The 21,924-nt window shown below is 41.4% G+C and overlaps 1 protein-coding gene across 1 annotated transcript in view; it reads left to right on the top strand.

Annotated features, from left to right (window-relative positions):
• The window catches only part of CORIN (corin, serine peptidase), a 521,382-nt gene that overhangs the window by 329,482 nt on the left and 169,976 nt on the right, over positions 1 to 21,924 (top strand). The window contains exons 10-15 of the mRNA XM_044298842.1: positions 1,645 to 1,749; positions 5,613 to 5,844; positions 7,968 to 8,113; positions 15,765 to 15,872; positions 20,564 to 20,677; positions 20,766 to 20,876. Of these exons, the coding sequence (XP_044154777.1) occupies positions 1,645 to 1,749; positions 5,613 to 5,844; positions 7,968 to 8,113; positions 15,765 to 15,872; positions 20,564 to 20,677; positions 20,766 to 20,876 (816 nt within the window). The remainder of the gene's footprint in view (positions 1 to 1,644; positions 1,750 to 5,612; positions 5,845 to 7,967; positions 8,114 to 15,764; positions 15,873 to 20,563; positions 20,678 to 20,765; positions 20,877 to 21,924) is intronic.

The raw sequence follows: 21,924 nt of genomic DNA, 5'->3' as shown, positions 1-21,924 counted from the left end.
GAGGAGGGCTGTGCACAGGAGATGCCCTCGCAATCTGACAAATTTGGAGTGTTTTTGCAAAGAAGAGTGGGCAAATCTTGCCAAGTCAAAATGTGCCATGCTTATAGACTCATACCCAAAAAGATTAAGTGCTGTAATAAAATCAAAAGGTTCTTTAACAAAGTATTAGTTTAAGGGTGTGCACATTTAAGTAACCATATTATTTTATTTTTATATTTTTTCTTCCCTCTACCTAAAAGATTTCAGTTTGTTTTTCAATTGAGTTGTACAGTTTATAGGTCACATTAAAGGTGGAAAAAGTTCTGAAATTATTTATCTTTGTCTAATTTTTTTACATCACAGAAACCTGACATTAACAGGGGTGTGTAGACTTTTTATATCCACTGTATTTATATATATATATATATATATATATATATATAAACTACCACTAACTGCAGGTCTTTTTTCACACAAAAAAATTAAAATAAAAACTCAAAAATGTGCAGATGTAAATGAGCACACTACTAATCGATGCTCTGCAGCACGCACGCACACAGGTCGTGCGTGCAAAAACTGTAGTATAAAAATTCACTACAGTGTTCAAAAAGTGAACACTGGCTAAAAATTAACTTATAGCTATATATATAGAAATATAGAACTCTATATATATATTTATATAAAGCCCTAACTATAATTTCTTCTTTTTGAACCAAAAAAAAGGAAAAATTGGCAAAAAATAAATTGGCACAGATGTGAAAAAAAAAAAGTGCTAAGAATAATCCCCAGGTACTGATCAGGCAGGTATGCACTAAACAGCACTTGGCAGTCACAGCTCGCACGCAGAAAAAGTGGTGCTGAACTGGAAAATTGTAAAAACAAAACAAAAATGACCAAAAGATGCGCACAGACCAAATGGTGTCCGTAAAAAAGGGACTAGGGTGGGGGGAGGGACAGCAACTCCAGATGTTATTCTTTTTTCTTTCAGCAGGAAAAGTTTAAATCACAGTGGTGGTGCACAACAGGTCCCAGGAAGCCAACAAGCAGTACAGAAAAGCACAGAACCTCTCTGCATGCAGTCACCAGCTAGAATGGCTGCATGCAGGGAGGTCTAGCCCTTTCCTGTGCAGCTATAGCTCTGCCATTGGCTGGAGCGTTGTACCAGCCAATCGCAGCTCTGGCAGGGGACGCCAAACATTGTTGTCCCCTGCCTCACCTTGGAGGAGACAGGTGCTGACCGGTTCAGCACTGGTCACCTCCCCCTGACCCCCCCCCCCCATCCCGACCCGCAGCTCCATACTGCTTCCAGCGCTGCGATGTGCCGGTCTTTATTGACCGGCCAATCGTACAACTTGGAGCTGCAGGGGGCGGTGCTGCTCCATGCAGCATGGATGTCTGCCCCGATTCCCCTGCAATTTCCTCCCAGCACCCAGCGGACCTTGAGCCGTACATATATACGTCGCTGGTCCTTAAGTCACGTCCAGCTGTGACGTACATGTACGGCAAGGGTCCTTAAGGGGTTAAATAAATTGTGTTTTTTACATCCTAATCCTTATGCACCTGCTCTAGCGCTCTTCTTTATTATCTAATGATTAAAGATACATAATGTCCCATCTCAAAGAAATAAGATTAAGCCGTAAGTACTTTTGTTTATTCCATTTACAGGTCAGCCATGCCAAGAAGGGGACTCAAGGTGTGTTTTGCCAGCTTGCCCTGGACCATGTGCCAATGACCCCAACTGTGAAATACCTCAAAACAAGACCAACTGCAGTATGTTCATCACATTCTCTAGTTTTCATTAAATTTAGGGCTATTTCAGAGTTTAGTAATAGGACAGTCTCATATTTGTTTGGTATGATTTGCTATGATATGGTTCACTATCAAAAATATGCAGTCAGCTTGTCCAAATCCATATCAGTGACAATCCAGTCAACATTAGTGATGCCATTGAACTAAATGGGTTGGAAATATAGTGTTGTAACTAAACATAATATGGGTAAGAATAGTCATGAGAGTGCTTGACAAAGATTGGTTAACAACTTGTATCTTTGCCAATTTACGTTTTATGGTTGTGATTCCAGGTGTGGCATTGTGGGAAAATTTGCAATATTTGCATTGTATCCTTAGCTCCCTGATTGGGTTGGCCAAATGTCCTTATGCAGCATAGAAACCTACAGCACTAGAAGTCATAGCTAATTTCAAAATGATGGTGTAACGGATCTCCTAGCACCCTGACTGGGTAGCTCCGTTGATGGATGCTCATAGTGCTTCCCGAGGGCTTTAAGCACTCTGCTTGACACCGTAAGCACTGCCGACCCCACGAACTGCCGTAGCTTGGTTGGGATCTCGTCATCTTCTACCCACCCTGGACCTACGACAAGGTTCCAGGCTCCAGTGGGTGACCCTCTCTTCTTTAAGAGAGCGTTTCAGGAACAGGAACAGCTCTTACAAGAGCTTGGGATTATACTCTGGAGAGTATAATGATTATAGCAATCCCCAGAGTGTAGTTCTCCAATCCCTCAAACATGAGCCCAGACTTCATGAAGGGTAGAAAAGGACACTTTAAAGAGGCTACATGCCAGCCTTTTATGCAGGTCTTCCAGCAAGGGACACTCCCATGGGAGTCCTTGTGGAAGACTGAGACAGTTTCTTACATAAACAAATCACATGCAGTTACAGGCAGAAAACACACACATGTGATACAATTAATCAACACAATGGGATAACGTAATCACTCACAGGCAGAAAACACCCACCTGTGATACAATTAATCAACACAATGGGATAACGTAATCACTCAGAGGCAGAAACTACCCATTTTTCCCTTCGTAGAATAATGATCAGGGGGTGAGGGGTCTCCATAGTTCTGAGTCCATAGAAAGGAGGCTAGCCCTCAGGCCTCTCCAGCAGCCCCAGTGACGGTTCAGTCAGCCACATTTCTCCCCTCCCAACAGTAGACTAACCAAGTACCAGAGCCCCAACTGGTCTGGACCTGTGTTGGTCAGACAAGATGAATCCAGAACCTCTTCCAACTGGTCTGCTTAACTCTTCTGCAGGAGAGTGATGCCACCCATATAATCTCCTGGGTAACCACACTGCCGCTGGGGAGAGTGGTCAGCTACCTCTTCTTCCTGGAACGCCCTCTGCCAAGGGGGGATCGACAGATTGTCTCCTCTCCCTAGAATTCTGCTGGGTGCTGGGTAGGGGTAGCAACCATCTTCACTCCCAGTGATGCTTGCTGCTGAGATGAGGGACCGAAAGTCTCCTCTCTCTGTGACATGGGCTGCTGCTGGGGAGACAGACCGGTTGTCTCTTCTCCCTTTATAATACACTGCCACCGGGGATCTGGGCCGGCTGCCCAGCATCCCTGCAGGGCCGGTAGAGAGACCTCAGTCCCATCTCCACCTTCCAACTGTGGGTACTCCCATAGTGCCTGATATTCATCATCCAGCCAGGTCTCCTGCCATACCAGGGTCTTGCGCTCTGACACCCACCCCTTCAGGGGCTGCTTTCCCAGTAGAGGCATTCACAGCTCCCATCGCATCCGCAACCTCTGCCCCTCACTGGGGAGACTCTCGCTCCGCCGACGCTGCACGTCCTCTAGGGCCTTGTGCCATACGCCTTTCCAGACTGCATCCCTGTAATCTGGGTGATCCTCTTCTTCCTCATGGAACGCTGTCCAAGAACTAGCTGATTCCATGCTGCTGTCGCCAGGGGTGCTGTACGAGTACTAGCGTTGCCCTTATTATAAATCCACAAATGGTGTCTCCGAGCTGCTTCTCCTCGCACTGAGATGCCATTCCACTGCTGCCACCACTTTAACGGATCTCCTAGCACCCTGACTGGACACCTCCGTTGATGGATGCTCCTAGTGCTTCCCGAGGGCTCCAAGCACTCCGCTCGAAACCGTAAGCACTGCCGACCCCACGAACCACCGTAGCTTGGTTGGGATCTCGTCGTCTTCTACCCACCCTGGACCTACAACAAGGTTCCAGGCTCCAGTGGGTTACCCTCTGTTCTTTCAGAGATCGATGCAGGAACAGGAACAGCTCTTACAAGAGCTAGGGATTATACTCTGGAGAGTATAATGATTATAGCAATCCCCAGAGTGTAGTTCTCCAATCCCTCAAACATGAGCCCAGACTTCATGAAGGGTAGAACAGGACACTTTAAAGAGGCTACATGCCAGTCTTTTATGCAGGTCTTCCAGCAAGGGACACTCCCATGGGGGACCTTGTGGAAAACTGAGACAGTTTCTTACATAAACCAATCACATGCAGTTACAGGCAGAAAACACACACGTGATACAATTCATCAACACAATGGGATAACGTAATCATTCACAGGCAAACAACACCCATCTGTGATACAATTAATCAACACAATCTGATAACGGAATAACTCACAGGCAGAAACTACCCATTTTTCCCTTTGTAGAATAATGAGACAGGGGGGTCCATAGTCCATAGGAAGGAGGCTAGCCCTCAGGCCTCTCCAGCAGCCCCAGTGACGGTACAGTCCGTCACAAATGATTATTCTTGTATCTATAGGTTTTGTTTCTGATCCTCAAGACACAAGTGACCACTCTATGGCCCTGATTTATCATACCTTCACTCCAGAATTCTGGTGTCAAAAAGTCGCAAAAATAGGGCTTTTGTGACTTTTTGCATTCACTTGCACAAAATTTAAAGGGGTTGTATCATCATGGACAATGGGGGCATATTGCTAGGAGACTGGAGGAGCTTCTCTAAACAAAAGTGCTAGGTCTAAGGATAACACAAATTTATCAAGTAACATGACACATTTGATAAATGTGGCATAAAGTACTCCAACGCAGACTCAAGCCAAACTGACTTCAAATTTTCATGATAAATTCTCCCCTATATGTTTCCTGTCTGTGTCTATAATACACTTTGAAGCCTCTTTGTACCTTTCTGTTCGATTTTTTGTGCAAGCAAGCTCACTTAAAAGGGTGATCTAAGATCTATAATGCCCCCCATATGCCTGGGCCCGTCACAGAGGTTGTACTTATCTCGCTCCCCAGCACCAGCATCGCTTCTGATGCCAACATATCCGCCGCTGGATCCGTTGTGTGGATGAAAATAGCCGATAGCAGGCTGTGACGGGGACAAGCTCTCTGTGAGGGGCCCGGGCATATGGGGGAGCATTATATATCTTGGATAACTCTTTTAACACCCATACTTATTATGTATGTAGTAAATCTGTACTTTAGCTTAGAGGACTTAGTCTTCCATATGATTCTGGCTGTCCTACAGAGCTGGCTACACTATTTCAGAAGCTATTCGGGTGATTTACTGCTTATTTTGCAAGTTATGTCCACATGTTATGCAGTGGGATGACTACTTTGACAGCAGAATACAATTGCTGTACACAGATGTAACAAAGAGTGAACCAGCCATGAAAATAATATAGTAACTAGCAGCCTTCCTCCTTCTCAGGCCATCTGGAGAAACAGCTGTGTCACCGGACATGGATACTCCTCTCCCATGAAGTTGCATACTATAATATTTGCTACATCTGTGAAAAGAGAACTAAAATAAGTGAAATGTGTCTACCCTGTTGCAAATATTAACTGAAATTATCTGTAATTGCTTTTTTTTTTTTACTTTCAGGTCAGTGTGAGCCGATAACCCTTGAACTATGTATGAATTTACCATATAATTATACACATTTCCCAAATTATCTTGGCCACAGAACACAGAAAGAAGCCTCCATAAGCTGGGAGTCCTCTTTATTCCCAGCCCTTGTTCAGACCAATTGTTACAAATATCTCATGTACTTTGCTTGCACTATTCTGGTACCAAAGTGTGAACTTGAGACAAACCAACGGATACCCCCTTGCAGGTAACTTATCTAAGCGTCGTGTCCAGAATGCATTCCTTCATTGCAGTGTTTGGAAGTCACATTATGTAAAAAAAACACTGATTCCGGTGTAAAATAGATATTGCAATTGTATTTTTCTCTCCTGTGGATAGGGGATGAGTTGTCTTCATTTGACAACCCCTTTAATACTTTGCTTAGTCTTGGTTGCAAGGCTTTCAAGCAATATCTCCCAGCGCTAGACATTGTGAGCTTCCTTGTCAAATAGAATGATTCTTTATTTCCTTTTGAAGAGGTCATCTAAAAGGGGACTACTTGTGACCAATGTGTAGGTAAGATGGATATATAACACTTACTAACATAGCCTTCATGGCACCTAACAGGTAGAATTTAGCGTAGGAACCCGTCTAACAGAGATCGCCTTGACGCTCGGCAGACGGGCTCAAATAATTTTGTACAAAACGATTTGCCAAGTATCTCGCACTTATAGTGTAGCACTTGTTATTATTATGCAATTTTGTACTTCATATTGCAGTTTATTGTCGCATTGCATGTTTCTGTCTTTTAACATAGCCTTTGTTGATATTCTGTTCCATTTTCTATATTTCATTAGCAACTTCCCCTTGTTAGGAGGATCTTTTGTGGTGTCCACATAGACATCCTGACCATAAGATGGCTGCTGATGGAGTGTCATGTGACCAGGCATATGACTCAGCCTCCTCCAATCAAATACACTGCACCTGCACTAAATTCCCACATCTTACAAACAAACTGGTCAATAATAGTGTTGAGCGCGAATATTCGAATATCGATTATTTTTTGCGAATATCGGCACTTCGCTAATTTGCTAATATTTCGAATATAGTGCTATAAATTAGATATTTCAAATATCCTTTTTTTTTTTTTTTATTGTTATATTTTTTTATTTTCCACTTCCCTAAAGTTGTTCTTACCTGTCCTTTGGATTCCTGGCTTCCTGGCTGCTCCAGTCAGTGCCCGTTGCCGCTTCTGCCGACTTCCATGCTCATTGAGCGTCCCCATCACCATGGGAACGTCTCCATATACTAGAATGTACTGTCGGATTTGAGAATTATGTTGAAATCGCAATTTGATTATTTCAAGTTATAATAATCGAATTGCGATTTCAACTTAACACTGCTATATTCCATATTCGTTAATTCTAGCCTAATATGGAATATAGCAGTGCTAAGCTGAAATCGCAATTCGATTAATTCAAGTTATAATAATCGCATTGCGATTTCAACTTGGACCTGGTTTACTATGGTTGGCTTGGTAGAATTAGCGAATATGACGAATGTATTCGTTATATTCCACAAAACGAAGACAACAAAGTATTCTCCATCTTCGTTTTAGCTACCTATTCATCAACTTCGCAAATTCTAGCAATCATATTGGAAAGTTTACTATAGCGACAGCTAAGTTTAATTCGCTATGCAAATGACTGCTTTTTAAAAAAATAAATAGAATAATTATAATACCTGATAATTATTATAATTATTCTATTTATAAAAAAAAGTCATATAATCGCATAGCGAATTAAACTTAGTCTATGTCTATAGTAAACTATCCAATATGATTGCTAGAATTAGCGAAGTTGATGAATAGGTAGCTAAAACGAAGATGCAGAATACTTTGTTATCTTCGTTTTGTGGAATATAACGAATACATTCGCCATATTCGTTTTGTGGAATATGACGAATACATTCGTCATATTCGCTAATTCTACCAAGCCAACCATAGTAAACATGTTATAATAATCGAATTGCGATTTTAACTTGGACCTGCTATATTCCATATTAGGCTGGAATTAACGAATATGGAATATTGCAGTGCTAAGTTCAAATCGAAATTAATTGAATTAATCGCATTGCTATTACAATAGGATAGTAGCCTTTAAGTTAAAATCGCAATGCGCGATTATTTAAATCGCATATTAATCGTGATAACTAGAATAATGACGAATATTCGATTTCGAATTTCAAATATTCGCGAATTTCGTCGAAATCGAATATGGCACCTGCCGCTCATCACTAGTCAATAGTAACCAGAAAGCGGCCAACGCCTTTAATTAAATGTAATGGCTTCTCTCTATATTGGTATTTAGATTGTCCGCTATCTAATTCCAGATCTCTCTGTGAACATTCCAAGGAGCGCTGTGAGTCTGTATTAGGGATTGTGGGGTTACAGTGGCCGGAAGACACTGATTGTAGTCAGTTTCCTGATGAAAAGTCTGATAACCAGACATGTCTGATGCCTGACCAGTATGTGGAAGGTAAGGACTATTACAATTTATCATTCAAAACATTTTTATCTCCTTGATAAACTGCACTTATCGTGTTACTCTTTAGATTCGTTAAACCAATTAACTTGCAATACATTACAATATGGAGTAATGTCTTATTTTTTTATAATCAGACGCTCCTTGTGTGTCTTTACACTTTCTGAGGATCTTCCAGAGCTTCCAATTGAACGTGATATTACAGTAAAATTGCACTTCCAGGCACTGGCGTAACTATAGGGGTCGCAGCAGTCGCAGTTGCGACCGGGCCCCTAAACCAGGGGGGCCCAGAGGTGCTGTATATTTCCCTTTATAAGATGCACTGCATCTTTTAAATGGAATACTTATGAGCGCTTCCATAACGAAAGCTCTCACTAGTCTGCAGGAGGAGGGGGAGAGAAGCGCTGCGTGCGCTGTACAGTACTTACCCCTCCTCCCTCTTCCTGGGGCCGATGCTGCTGTATCCTGGCTGCCTGCAGCATCAGGACATACATAGCGCACTCTGACCTGAAGCTACAGGAGGTCAGGTGACTGCAGCGCGGGACCTGAGAAAAGATGAGAGCCTAGGAGAGGAGCGGCACAGCAGGAGAGGTAAGTTTGTTTATTTTATAATCTGATCTGAGGTCTGATATGGGGTCTGAAGGGTCTGATTGGGGGTCTGATTAGGGGTCTGAAGGGTCTGACTAGGGGTCTGAAGGATCTGCGTGGGGGACTAAAGGGTCTGATTGGGGGTCTCAAGGGTCTGATTGGGGGTCTGATTAGGGGTCTGAAGAGTCTGATTAATGGTCTGAATGGTCTTATTAGGAGCCTCAAGGGTCTGATTGGGAATCTGAAGGGTCTGATTGGGGGGGTCTAAAGGGTCTGATTGGGGGTCTAATTGGGGGTCTGAAGGGTCTGTCTGGGGGTCTAGAGAAGTCTAATAGGGGTCTAGAGGTCTAATGGGGTCTGATTGCGGGTCTAAAGGTCTAATGGGGGTCTGATTGGGGGTGTGGAGGTCTAATGGGGGTCTGAATGGATGTCTGGAAGTCTAATGGGGGTCTGATTGGGGTCTAGAGGTATAATGGAGGTCATATATGGGAGTTTGGAGGTCAAATAGGGGTCTGGAGGTCTGGTCTGAGGTCTAATGGGGGTCTGGAGGTATAATGATGGTCTTTTATGGGGGTCTGGAGGTCTAATATGGGTCTTATCTGAGGTATGACATTGGGGATGGGGCTGGCATTGATGTCTAATGGGGGTCTGATATGGGATTCTGACAGAGATCTAAAGGGGGTCTGGTCTGAGATAGGAGTGTCTCATCTGGGGTTTGATATGGGGGTCTGATCTGAAAGGTAAGGGGTTATTTTTTGTACTGGCACACTATCTGTGTGGTACCAGTATTTTCAGGGGGACTGTTTCTACAGTATAGTATTGGAGATTGGGGGGGGGGGGGGGCAGAATGGGGTGTTGAAAAGGTGTGGAGGATGATGGAAAAGTAGGAAAGTAAGATGTCTTTTTGTTAAACTTTGCAGAGATGAGACGCAGCTGAAAGAAGTCACCATGGCAGTCTGGTCTGAAGGAGAAGAAGAGGAAAGAGAATATCTACATCAGAGGAGACATCACTGGATGGAAGAGGTACATATGTGGGGCTGTATTACCCTGCATGTTCTGTAGCGCTGTATGTAATGTTTTCCAAGTACAGATGTAGCAGGGTTAACACACAAACTCTTAACTCAAATTTCTTAACTCATCGTGTTATCTTGACACAAAAGCCATTGAAAAGCAATTGAAGTTGTTTGCTTAACGCATTTAGTTTAGATAACACATCTCATAAAGCATGTGTGTTCACTCTACTACATCTGTATGTCTTTAAAGGGGTTGTCCACTATATTTTTCATATGAGCGCTGCCTTCTCTGCTCTGTTTACCTGCTCACTATTGCTATTGCTGCCGTGAGCAGGTGAACAGAGCAGAGAAAGCAGCTCTCATATCACTACTGCCCTCTTTTCAAACAGCTGATCTCCCAGCACCCATGCCGGTCTGATATTAATGACCTATCTTTAGGATAGGTCATCAGTAGTAAAAAGAGGACAACCCCTTTAACAGTAGGACTGGAGGGAATGGGTTAGGTTGAAAATTTGGCATTGGGGGGGATGTTTCAATTTTTGCCTCAGGCACCAGAAATGCTAGGTGCACACCTGCCCCTTGCCATAAAGCACTGAGAGAAGGGGGTGGTGGGGGGCCCAAGCTGAACCCCTGCACCAGGGCCCATGATCCTTTAGCTAAATGGAGTATGATGATCAATGAGGGTATAAATAAAAGAAGGAAAGTCCAAAATGAGTAGAATTCAATGGGTTTGAAAGTGCACATGGGTGTAACTACTGGGGTAGAAAGCATAGCAGCTGCTATGGGGACCAATATCTAAGGGGGCCCATCTCCACTCAGACATACATGCAGTTAATTATATATATTGACAATTGAAGAATGCATTACTTTTTGCATTATTTCTGTGTTGTGATTATTGTGTATTTGTTTATTAGGAAAACCAACATAATTGTAAGCTAGTCAATATTCTGAACTTGCTACTGGAGGGGGTTGATGCGAGGTGGGTCCCCAAGTCATGCTATGGGGCCCTATGAGTTGTTGTTACACCCCTGTGTAATAAAAAAAAAGCCTAGCTGGCATAGACTTCAGTTTTTGGCGCATGGAAGGGCAGAGATGAGCCTGATTTGCTAAGAGGCATCCACTTCTTAAAAAAATTTGGCGCATCTCATGATGGTGGGTGAAAGAAGGAGGACTTTTCATCATATGTGTGGCATCAGGCGGGTGGCAGCATCAGAATAGTAGCTGAGGCAGGTAGCCAGAAGAAACCGGTCTCTTTTGTCAAAGTGTTGATGTGGCACCATGGATGATCTAGTCTGATGCATCAGGCATTGCTTGTGCTCCAATGTCCTCCTCCTTCTTCAGTTCAGCCCTCACAGGGCTCATGTGGCCGTGAGATGTAGACGCCACGTCTCCAGTCCCCTGACCAGCCAGATTTACCATCATCTTTTCCAGGACATGAAGCAGTGGAATGACATTGTTCCCGTAGTGTCACGCATGAGCTGCTACTGGCTGACATCACAGTTACACAGGGGACTATTCCTGTCGACTTGGACCATCAAGAAATATTTTATGGCCTTTCTCTATTCCTATAGTCGGTCCAACATACAGAGGGTGGAATTCCAACAGGTGGAAACATCACATAGCAGCCTATGTTGGCTGAAGTGCATCTAAAGGTTCCTGGCCATTTTTAGGATGTCTTGCACATAGGTTGAAGACTTCAGAAACCACTTGACAACCATATTGAACATGTGTGCCATGTCTCAGCCCTCCTTGAAACAGCACTGACACCATGTTCTTCCCGTTGTCGGTCACCATGGTTCCGATTTTGAGTTGTCGCAGAGAAATCCAGGATTCAATTTCTTGATGAAGGACCTGAAGCAGTTCTTCCTCTCCGTGACTCAGTTCGCCCAGGCAAACCAGGTGCAAAACAGCGTGTGAGTGATAAGAGGTGTCACACATGGTTTGCATACACTACATGCCTCCAACATAATTCTTGGATCTCTCCATTAAAATAATGTATTTGCTATAAATCACGAGAGGGGCATAGTTGGAGACATTGACTTCACAAGAGATACAGAGCAGCGGAGTTTGCTTTGAAATTAAAAATTTCACCACTGCGTAATTCGGCCCATATAGCAAAAGGGTATGTACAATCACCCATCAATTTTCCCCAAAAAAGCCTGTTTCACATAAAAAATGTCACCACTATGTAATTCGGCCCATATAGCAAAAGGAGGTGTACAATCACCTATCAATTTTACAAAAAAAAGCCTGTTTCACATAAAAAAATTTCACCACTACGCAATTCGGCCCATATAGCAAAAGGAGGTGTACAATCACCCATCAATTTTCCTGAAAAAAACATGTTTAAAATAAAGAATTTCACAACTACGTAATTCGGCCCATACAGCAGAAGGAGGTGTACAATCACCCATCAATTTTCCCCAAAAAAGCCTGTTTCACATAAAAAATGTCACCACTATATAATTTAGCCCATACAGCAAAAGGAGGTGTTCAATCACCCATCAATTTTACAAGTGCAACGCTGAACGGCAAATATATTTTTATTTTGCCACTAATACACGACAAACTGGGCTTTAGAATATATCACTGCACCGCTGAACGTCAATTAGGCCCTCATTTTTGCAACTTTTACAGAACACAAAAGGCTTTTTAACATATAAGTGCAACGCTGAACAGCAAACATATTTTTATTTTGCCACTAATACATGGCAGACAGGGCTTTAGAATATATCACTGCACCACTCAACGGTAATTAGGCCCTCATTTTTTTCCACTTTTCCACTACACAAGGCTTTTCAACATATAAGTGCAACGCTGAACGGCGAATATATTTTCATTTCGCCACTAATACGGCAAACAGGACTTTAGAATATATCACTGCACCGCTAAACGGCAAGTAGCCCCTCCTTTTTTTTTAACTTTTACATAACACAAAAGGCTTTTTAACAGATAAGTGCAACTCTGAACGGCACATATATTTTCTTTTGCCACTAATACACGGCAAAAAGGGATTTACAACATGTAACTGCACCGCGCAAATGCAAATAAGTCTTACTGTAGAAATGTTTCCTTGTAATAACCCCTGTTAATGACTGTATTAAACAGCACTTGCACCCCAATAACAAGAACAGTTTGCTGGAATTACAGAGCTGTATAATGGAAATTTGAATCCCCAGTCAGTGCACCAAGGTGTAATAGGATTGTTCCTATTACCCAGTCTGTAACCTCCCCTACTGAACCCTGTTCTACATAAATGCTGTGGAACAATTCCTCCCTATCCTTTCCCTGCACTTATAAATCATTTTTTTCACCACAATTAAGTTTTTTCCTATCACTGTCCATTGCGCCTGCCTCCCTGCACTAAGTACACTGGTAAATGGCAGAATCTAAGATGGCTGCTGCTTTTGATAGGGCTGTGACATCACAGGGCTGACTGGCTTCTGATTGGCTGCATGCATAGCATTATGGGGGATCTTGCCTTCCCAGAGTACCTTTCTCCATGTCCTCACATGTGCAGCAGCCATTTTAGGAAAAATGTGATTCGTTACCGCGAAATTTTTCCTGAAATTCGGAACAAATTCCACTTTGTTAGCTTCGATTCGCTCATTTCTACTTAAGATGAAACATTTGGCTCAATTCTGGTGTAGAATTGTGTCTCAAAGTAAGCCAAAGATAAGCAACCCTGTCTCACATTTAAGCTACTGTATCTATATGATTCAGAAACCTGGGCCTTTGTGTTCCAATTCTTTATCTCTGCTTGCTATCAGTGAATGGAGGAGACTGCTCTGACCTACAGTAGTCCTGCTGACACAGCTGATGGACTTGCTACAATGTAATGCTGCAAATCAATGCAATCATTGTTTAGCTCAAAAGGGATTTTCTAGGATGAAGGATCCAATGAAGCTATAAGTTAACTGAAACAGAGATTTTGAAAATGTTGAGGTACTGAAACATAAAAAGAAACTACCATTATTACCCATCTACAGTACCATGTCTCAAGATTCACACTCAGTGTGCTATGCTGTACTATCTGTTGTAAAAAGATAATTAAGCAACCAGGACCAGTTAAATTAAAGTTGTAAGTTGTATTGTATTATTACCCATTAATCATGGCATGTCTAATGTCAGAATTTTGTAATATCCTTGTACCCGGGGGGAGGTGCAGAATGAGGATGAGAGTGGTGAATGTGGCCTAGATGGTGGTAGTAATACTCAACCATCCTCAGTAGCAATATCCTCTCTGGCTCTTAGTGCAGTGGCTGGAGGGTGTACTTTCTTTCCTCAGGGCACACCCTGGTATTGGGGGTCCTGCCTGGTGATAGTTGTGGTGCCCTTGATGTTTGGTGTTTGGCAGAGTACAAGGCAGGGCTGTGGGTTTATTGGCCATTTTATGGTGGGGTCAATAACCAAGCCAGTTGGTATAAATAAATAAGTCATAACAGTGTATAGACAGCAGCAATAATTTGTGGTTGTAGTACTCCTTCTCCCTGTCTTTCTAAGTCTCTCAACAGAACCTTAGGCTGGCAATAAGGTTCTTGTTAAATTATTCTGCAAATTCCTTGACTGAGGGGTGCAGATGTAAGATACAACTGGCCAGACCATCTCGAAGTGTAGAAAGGTGCACTGGCAATATTCCTGCTCATATCAGCTATAAACGTGCATGATACCTTGCTGTCTGACTTCAGTACATGGCATCGTAGGTCGGGTCCCTCTAACTTCCTTCTTGCTCTCTCTATAGAGTAGCTATTGTTCTTTAGCTGTAGAAGTTTTAGAGATTATGTTTCTCTGGAATTTAAGGTGTTTGTCTGCAGAGCTTTCGCACGTGTCTGTCCTCTTCCTCTGCTTACAACAAAATCCTCTGGGGGTGGACCCAGGGTCTATCTCCCTAGAAACCCAACCTGTAAACACAGGTCTCTTACTTATCCATACAATGCCATTAGGTACACAAATACAATAAATCACAACATTTCACTTAACAATATCACATTACATCAGTTTACCCTTTGCAGTGACCCTGTTCTTGCTCCATTAAAGTAATTTTCCAGTGGGAAAATATTAGTGGAAATGGCTTAGATGTTTACTGCTCTCCTGTATCTCCTGTCCTGATACTGCCTAGGTCTCTGCTGGTTTGTGGCTGCTAGTCATGTCTGGACACACAGGAAATTCCTGCTCAGCCAATCACTGGCTAAGGTGGGTCACCAGTGTGCATAGTGATTGGCCGAGTGGGCATTTGCTTTGTTCCAAGACTGGATTAGGAAGTAGATATCAGCACGGATCTGGGCAGCAGTGGGACAGGAGCCGCAGTGGATTGGTGTCAGTTCTTCAATTTTTTTAACCCCTTTTACCTGCAGGCACCAATTTTCTTTATTTTTTCTACTGGAAAACAGTTTCAATAGGACTAAAAAATGTGATCTATGCATGACATTAGGCTTGAGTGAATGGAGTTCAATCACTTCGTTTTAATGCTGTACAGAGACCTGTCTCCGTACAATGCTAAAATGTATTACCTCCATGGTGGCACAATTAGTTTCACCCGAAGTCGCGCAAGACTTCGGTGAATGAATTCAGTATTCATTTATGCATTTTTGTAAAAACATTTAAAATTCGAAATCTAAAGTTGTGTTCTGTACCAGCTGGTCCCTCGGTACCAAACCTGACTTCGGATTGCTATTTTAAAATGTTTTTAAAAGATGCAGAAGTGATTACCAAATTAATTCACCGAAGTCTCGCATGACTTTGGCTGAAACGAAGGCAATACATTTTAATGCTGTATGGAGACAGGTCTCAGACACCATTAAAAAGAAGTGTTTGAACAAATCGACTTCAGATCTATGATCCGAAGCTTGATTTGCTCAACACTACATGACATATATGATTTTTTTTTTTCTATTGTTTCTCTGTATTATAAATACACTAGTTTGTTTTATTAGTTTTTAGTTTTATGGTGCGGTATGACTATCATATTTGGGGTATAGGGAATAATTATTCTGGTGATGTGATCTGGTATGGCTGACAAGACTTGCATGTCATTTTCTGCTTAGAATGCTCGCCCAGCCACTTCAAGTGTCTATCTGGTCGTTGTATCTTGGCCTCCAGAAGGTGTGATGGAGAAGCAGACTGTGAAGATGACAGTGATGAAGCTAATTGCGGTAAGTTACAGATATGTTTCAGTTGTCTTGGCATCAGAAAGGATTTTGTGACTGTTTCTACTTAAGAATGTCCAACATGATTCTGAGATTATCTTTGACATGAACACTTATTTTTGGTTAATTCCATACTGCTGTCACCCTGTCTTGTCCCTTAGGGCCAAAACCTTTCTGCTATCTAAGAGTGCCTCATATTTGTGTAGAATAATGTAATATCTTAGCAATATCTAATCTAATATCTGTAAAATATTATGCAGAACACTAAACAAATTCTACACTGTAACAATCTATGCCAAAAGTGAATTTCTACTTACTGTTCCACAAGTGATAAAGGGAATGACTACATGTGATGGGTTTTGCTCAAAGTTCTGGTCCTCCTGGACCTTGGTCATGTTGTCATACAGTATGTTAAGTGAAAATTGGAGGAGGAGGATAGCACATGTAGCACTGTGGAAACTGCCTCCCCCCACCAGGTGCTCCTTTCTGGCATGTCACAGCATTTCTTGGTATAAGTCAAAATTCATTGTTCTATTAATGATGGCAAGCCATTGTGGCCCAGATGCAGAAAAACATGCCCAATCCATACTATCACCACCATATTTTACAGATGGGATGAAGTTTTATGCTGTAATGCAGTGTGTGGATTTCTCCAAATACAGGCATGTGAAAAAATTAGGACACCCTTTGAAAGCATGTGGTTTTTTGTAACATTTTTAATAAAAGGTTATTTCATCTCCGTTTCAACAATACAGAGAGATTAAAGTAATCCAACTAAACAAAGAAAACTGAAGAAAAGTCTTTTCAAGATCTTCTGTAAATGTCATTCTACAAAAATGCCTATTCTAACTGAGGAAAAAGATAGGACACCCTCACATGTATTCCCTCTTAAATTGGCTCAGATCTCACACAGGTATATCACACCAGGTGCACATAATTAGTAGATCGTTACTCTGCATGTTGAATGAGGCTTGCCCTATTTAAACCTCAGACATTTAGTTTGGTGTGCTCCTGACTGTTGAAGTGAGAGTGAGCACCATGGTGAGAGCAAAAGAGCTGTCAGAGGACTTCAGAAAAAAGATTGTAGCAGCCTATGAGTCTGGGAAGGGATTTAAAAAGATCTCAAAAGATTTTGAAATCAGCCATTCCACTGTCCGGAAGATAGTCTACAAGTGGAGGGCTTTCAAAACAACTGCCAACATGCCCAGGACTGGTCGCCCCAGCAAGTTCACCCCAAGAGCAGACCGCAAGATGCTAAAAGCGGTCTCCAAAAACCCTAAAGTGTCATCTCGAGAACTACAGCAGGCTCTGGCTACTGTTGATGTAGAAGTACATGCCTCTACAATCAGAAAGAGACTGTACAAGTTTAACTTGCATGGGAGGTGTGCAAGGAGGAAACCTTTGCTTTCCAAGAGAAACATCGAGGCCAGACTGACATTTGCCAGAGATAAAGTTGACAAAGACCAGGACTTCTGGAATAATGTTCTTTGGACAGATGAGTCCAAAATTGAATTATTTGGACACAACAGCAGAGGACATGTTTGGCGTAAACCAAACACAGCATTCCAAGAAAAGAACCTCATACCAACTGTGAAGCATGGAGGTGGAAGTGTCATGGTTTGGGGCTGCTTTGCTGCAGCAGGACCTGGTCAGCTCACCATCATAGAATCCACGATGAATTCTACTGTGTATCAGAAGGTGCTTGAAGAACATGTGAGACCATCAGTTAGAAAATTAAAGCTGAAGCGGAACTGGACCATGCAACATGACAATGACCCAAAACATACTAGTAAATCAACCAAAGATTGGCTGAAAAAGAAGAAATGGAGAGTCCTGGAATGGCCAAGTCAAAGTCCAGATTTGAATCCCATTTAGATGCTGTGGGGTGACTTGAAAAGGGCTGTACGTGCAAGAAACCCCTCAAACATCTCACAGCTGAAAAAGTTCTGCATTGAGGAGTGGGGTAAAATTTCCTCAGACCGATGTCGAAGACTGGTAGATGGCTACAAGAACCGTCTCACTGCAGTTATTTCAGCCAAAGGAGGTAACACTCGCTATTAGGGGCAAGGGTGTCCTATCTTTTTCCTCAGTTAGAATAGGCATTTTTGTAGAATGACATTTACAGAAGATCTTGAAAAGACTTTTCTTCAGTTTTCTTTGTTTAGTTGGATTACTTTAATCTCTCTGTATTGTTGAAACGGAGATGAAATAACCTTTTATTAAAAATGTTACAAAAAACCACATGCTTTCAAAGGGTGTCCTAATTTTTTCACATGACTGTATAACTATTCTCATTTATACAAAAAAGTTCTAACTTTGATTCATTTGTCCACAAAGCAATGTTCCAATAACACTCTGGTTTGTCCAGATAATTTTTAGCAAACTGCAGATCGGCAGCTTTGTTCTTTTTGGAGAGAAGAGGGTTTCTCCTTACAATCCTGCCAAGCACACCATTGTTGTTCAGTGTCCTTCTGATTGTGGACTCATGAACATTAACATTAGCTAATGTGAGAAAGGCCTTTAACTGCCTAAAAGTTACCTTGGGTTCCTTTCTGACCTCATGGACTATTACATGCCTTGCTCTTGGTGTGATCTTTATTGGTCGACCACTCCTGGAAAGGTTAATAATGGTCTTGAATTTCCTGAATATTTACACAATCTGACTGTGAATCGGTAGAGTTTTGGAACCGTTTCCAACCTTGATGAGTATCAACAACCCTTTTTCTGAGGTCCTGTAAATATCAAACTTTGATAGATTCCTGTTCTTTAAATAAAACATTTTGCCCTCTCACACCTGATTGTTATCCCATTGATTGAGAACACCTGACTCTAATTTCACCTTCACATTATCTTTCTAAAGGTTCACATACGTTTGCCACTCACAGAAATGTGATATTGGATCATTTTCCTCAGTAAATAATTGACCAAGTTGAATATTTTTTTAGTTATTTGTTTGATTTTGTTATTTTTATCTACTTTAGACCTAGTTTTAGGTCAAATATATGCAGAAATACAAAAAAAATCTGAAGGGTTCACAAACTTTCAAGCACAACTGTATATGCTATATGTCTACACAGCATGCAAACAATATATATGCATGTGGCTACTTTTCATCCTCTACAGGATACATATTTGCAGATGTGTCTATAAACCTTGCTCCCGGGAAGATAATCAAATTTAGTTTGCTTCTGCTTCCCCTTTTAATCAATTTTTATCCATTTCTATAAATATGGAAGAGGACAGAGGCTGGAAATTTTCCAGTGTCATCATGACATTACTCTGACCATGGCAAGAAGTTCTGCAGAAATGTTTGCTGCTCACGACTCAAGGTCTCATTATTATTCCATGTACTGTATGCTCGATATTGGAATAGCTCTTTCATACAGTTCTATCTTGTATAAATTGGAGATATTGGCTCTGTCTCAGTTACCATAAAAGGATCCAATAAATTATTTTTGCAAAATCTAATTCTATTACATGTAATATAATATGTAGAAGTTGCAAAACAGTGCTATAAAAAGACAGTTATGCCTGGCTATTGTAGCAAGGTACAAAAACTGAACTTACATTTCCATTATTACATTTGTTGCTGCTTTCTTAATATAAAAACGATTTAAAGGACAATCTGAACAATTCTTTACCCATACATACTTTCTATTGGTTTCTATTATTGTTTTTCTTTAAAGGGACTGCCCAGTTTAATGTATTTGATTGTAAAATAGGAGATCATACAGTTTTATATGTACATTGTACAGTGTGTCAAATTCTGCTCGCATGCACAATGGCGCCAGCACCATCTTTATGGCATTGATAGAGGGCATTCTCCTAGTTCTGCCTGAAACGTCGCATTTACTCCCAAATGTGAATAGCTTGTGTGGCATTTGTTCAATAAGTACTGTCCCGTTATTGTGAATAAAATTGTGAAGACACTAATCCTACTGCAGGAAGGATTACTTGGGATGGGCACCGTACAAGAGAAAGAGCCAGTGCCACTGCACTGGTATAACAATGGCATGGAGCAGAATTTTACATACATATAAAACTGTATGATCTCCTATTTTTCAAACAAATACACTAAACTGGACAATCCCTTTTAAGCAAAACAATAATATAAATAAAGGCAGCACTCCCGAGATGATCCTTTTTAAGCTGAAGACAATGTTTTAACTGAATATTAGTCTTAAGAAAAGCTCATATTGTACTGGGTCAGTAAACGATCACCACTGGAGTGTTCACTTTATCTGTATTACTGGAGTAACCATCCATAGTGCAAGGAGAAAAAGTAAATTAACCATTGAATTTAATAACTTGAAATTCCCCCTTTAGCCGCATTTACCTCCACCAAAAGTTTCCCATAGCTGCAAATACAATTTGCACAGTTTGGAAGAGGAATTTTACACCATTCCTCCCTGCAAATGTGTTTCAGTTCATCAATATTTCTGAGATGTCCTGCATGCAAATCCTTCTTCAGGCCTGTCGCAGCATCTGAGGCCAGGACTCACACAAGTCTTTTTTTTCAACCATTTTTTAACATTGTCTTACTGCCTCTCCCATTAGCTGTTCAAGAAGTCACAGTCACACAGAGGTTCACTTTCTTTTTATTCCTGCACGGTGGATGTTGCAAGCATGTTGTGAAATATATATTATAGATTGTTACTGAAAGTCTTACTATGGTATAACATTTTTATTTTCTGAAGACTGCACAGAGAGAGGCCTATGGGAATGTCCAGGAAACAAGATGTGCATTAAACATTCCATGATCTGTGATGGCTTTCCAGATTGCACTGACGAGTTGGAGGAGAAAAACTGTTGTAAGTGTTGGATGCAATCTATTTATTAACAATCTTATTTGCATTCACACAAGTTTGATATATGGATTGTTTTCCGTTGTTTTTCTAGCATCCTGCACGCAAGATGAGCTTGAATGTGCTAATCATGAGTGTGTCTCAGGGGATAGGTGGTGTGATGGGAGAGTCGATTGTACAGACAGCTCTGATGAATGGAATTGTGGTAAGTAGAGTTTAGATCAATTATTAATAAAGTATTTTCAGCCTATTTAGACTTGTCTCTGTCATTTGCAATACGTTCTCAATACCAATGCCATGATGACATAATCTGAAGTAAGGTAATCTTAATGGAGTTGCTCAGGATAAAAAAAAAATCAAAGCTGTAATGGAATAAGTAAGGAAACTAAAATGACATTGGAAAATGTGGCAAAACTATTGGCTTTAGAGAAGAATGAATCAATTCTAAACTAATAAGATTGGTCTCCTTCCAAACCGAACCAAAGCTTTCGTGATTCACTTTGGATGAATCACGCAAAACTTTTAAAAATCAGTATCAAGGGAAACAGGGCAGGGAAGATAAAGACAGAAGATCACATGACCCCATGCGGAGCCTGACAGCCAATCATTAGAAAAGATATTGGCTAGTGGTCAGGCTCTATGCTAGCTCTGAAGCATAGACGCCATGGTGAGCTCAGCTACTGATGTGACCATGACGTATCTGTCCTACCTGCAATAGAGAAACAAGGTCTTGCAGGGACAGTTTAGGTATTGTACAGAAAATATACTTAGATTGAATTTCTAGGTAGAAAGTCAGGTTTTATCATTAGGGACAACATAGGAGTAGTGTTGATCAAGCACCAAAGTGCTCAAGTGCTCTGGTGCTCGAGTAGAACACTTTGGGATGCTCGGGTGCTCCACAGAGTAGTGATGAGCGGCAGGGGCAATATTCAAATTTGCGATATTTAGCAAATATTTGGTAGAATATTTGTGATATATTCTAGAATTCGAGATTATTTTCTTGATCGCGAAAAATCGGCAATGTAATATTCGCGTAAGGCACTCGAAATACAGGCATGGGTCAGTAAAGCTATATTTTTCAAGCTGCTAGAAAAGACTGGAGAAAATGGTTGGCATAGCAGAACATTACAATAGCTTTATATGCAAATAGAGTGCTCCAATATACACTTCCTGTCCCAAACAAAAGTCGCCACCTGGATTTAACTAAGCAAATAGTTATGAGCCTCCTATTGGATAATTACTGCATGGGCTAT

Source organism: Bufo gargarizans, chromosome 1, assembly GCF_014858855.1.
Source record: "Bufo gargarizans isolate SCDJY-AF-19 chromosome 1, ASM1485885v1, whole genome shotgun sequence".
Classification (NCBI taxonomy): domain Eukaryota; kingdom Metazoa; phylum Chordata; class Amphibia; order Anura; family Bufonidae; genus Bufo; species Bufo gargarizans.
This window is presented reverse-complemented; position numbering and strand designations above follow the sequence as displayed.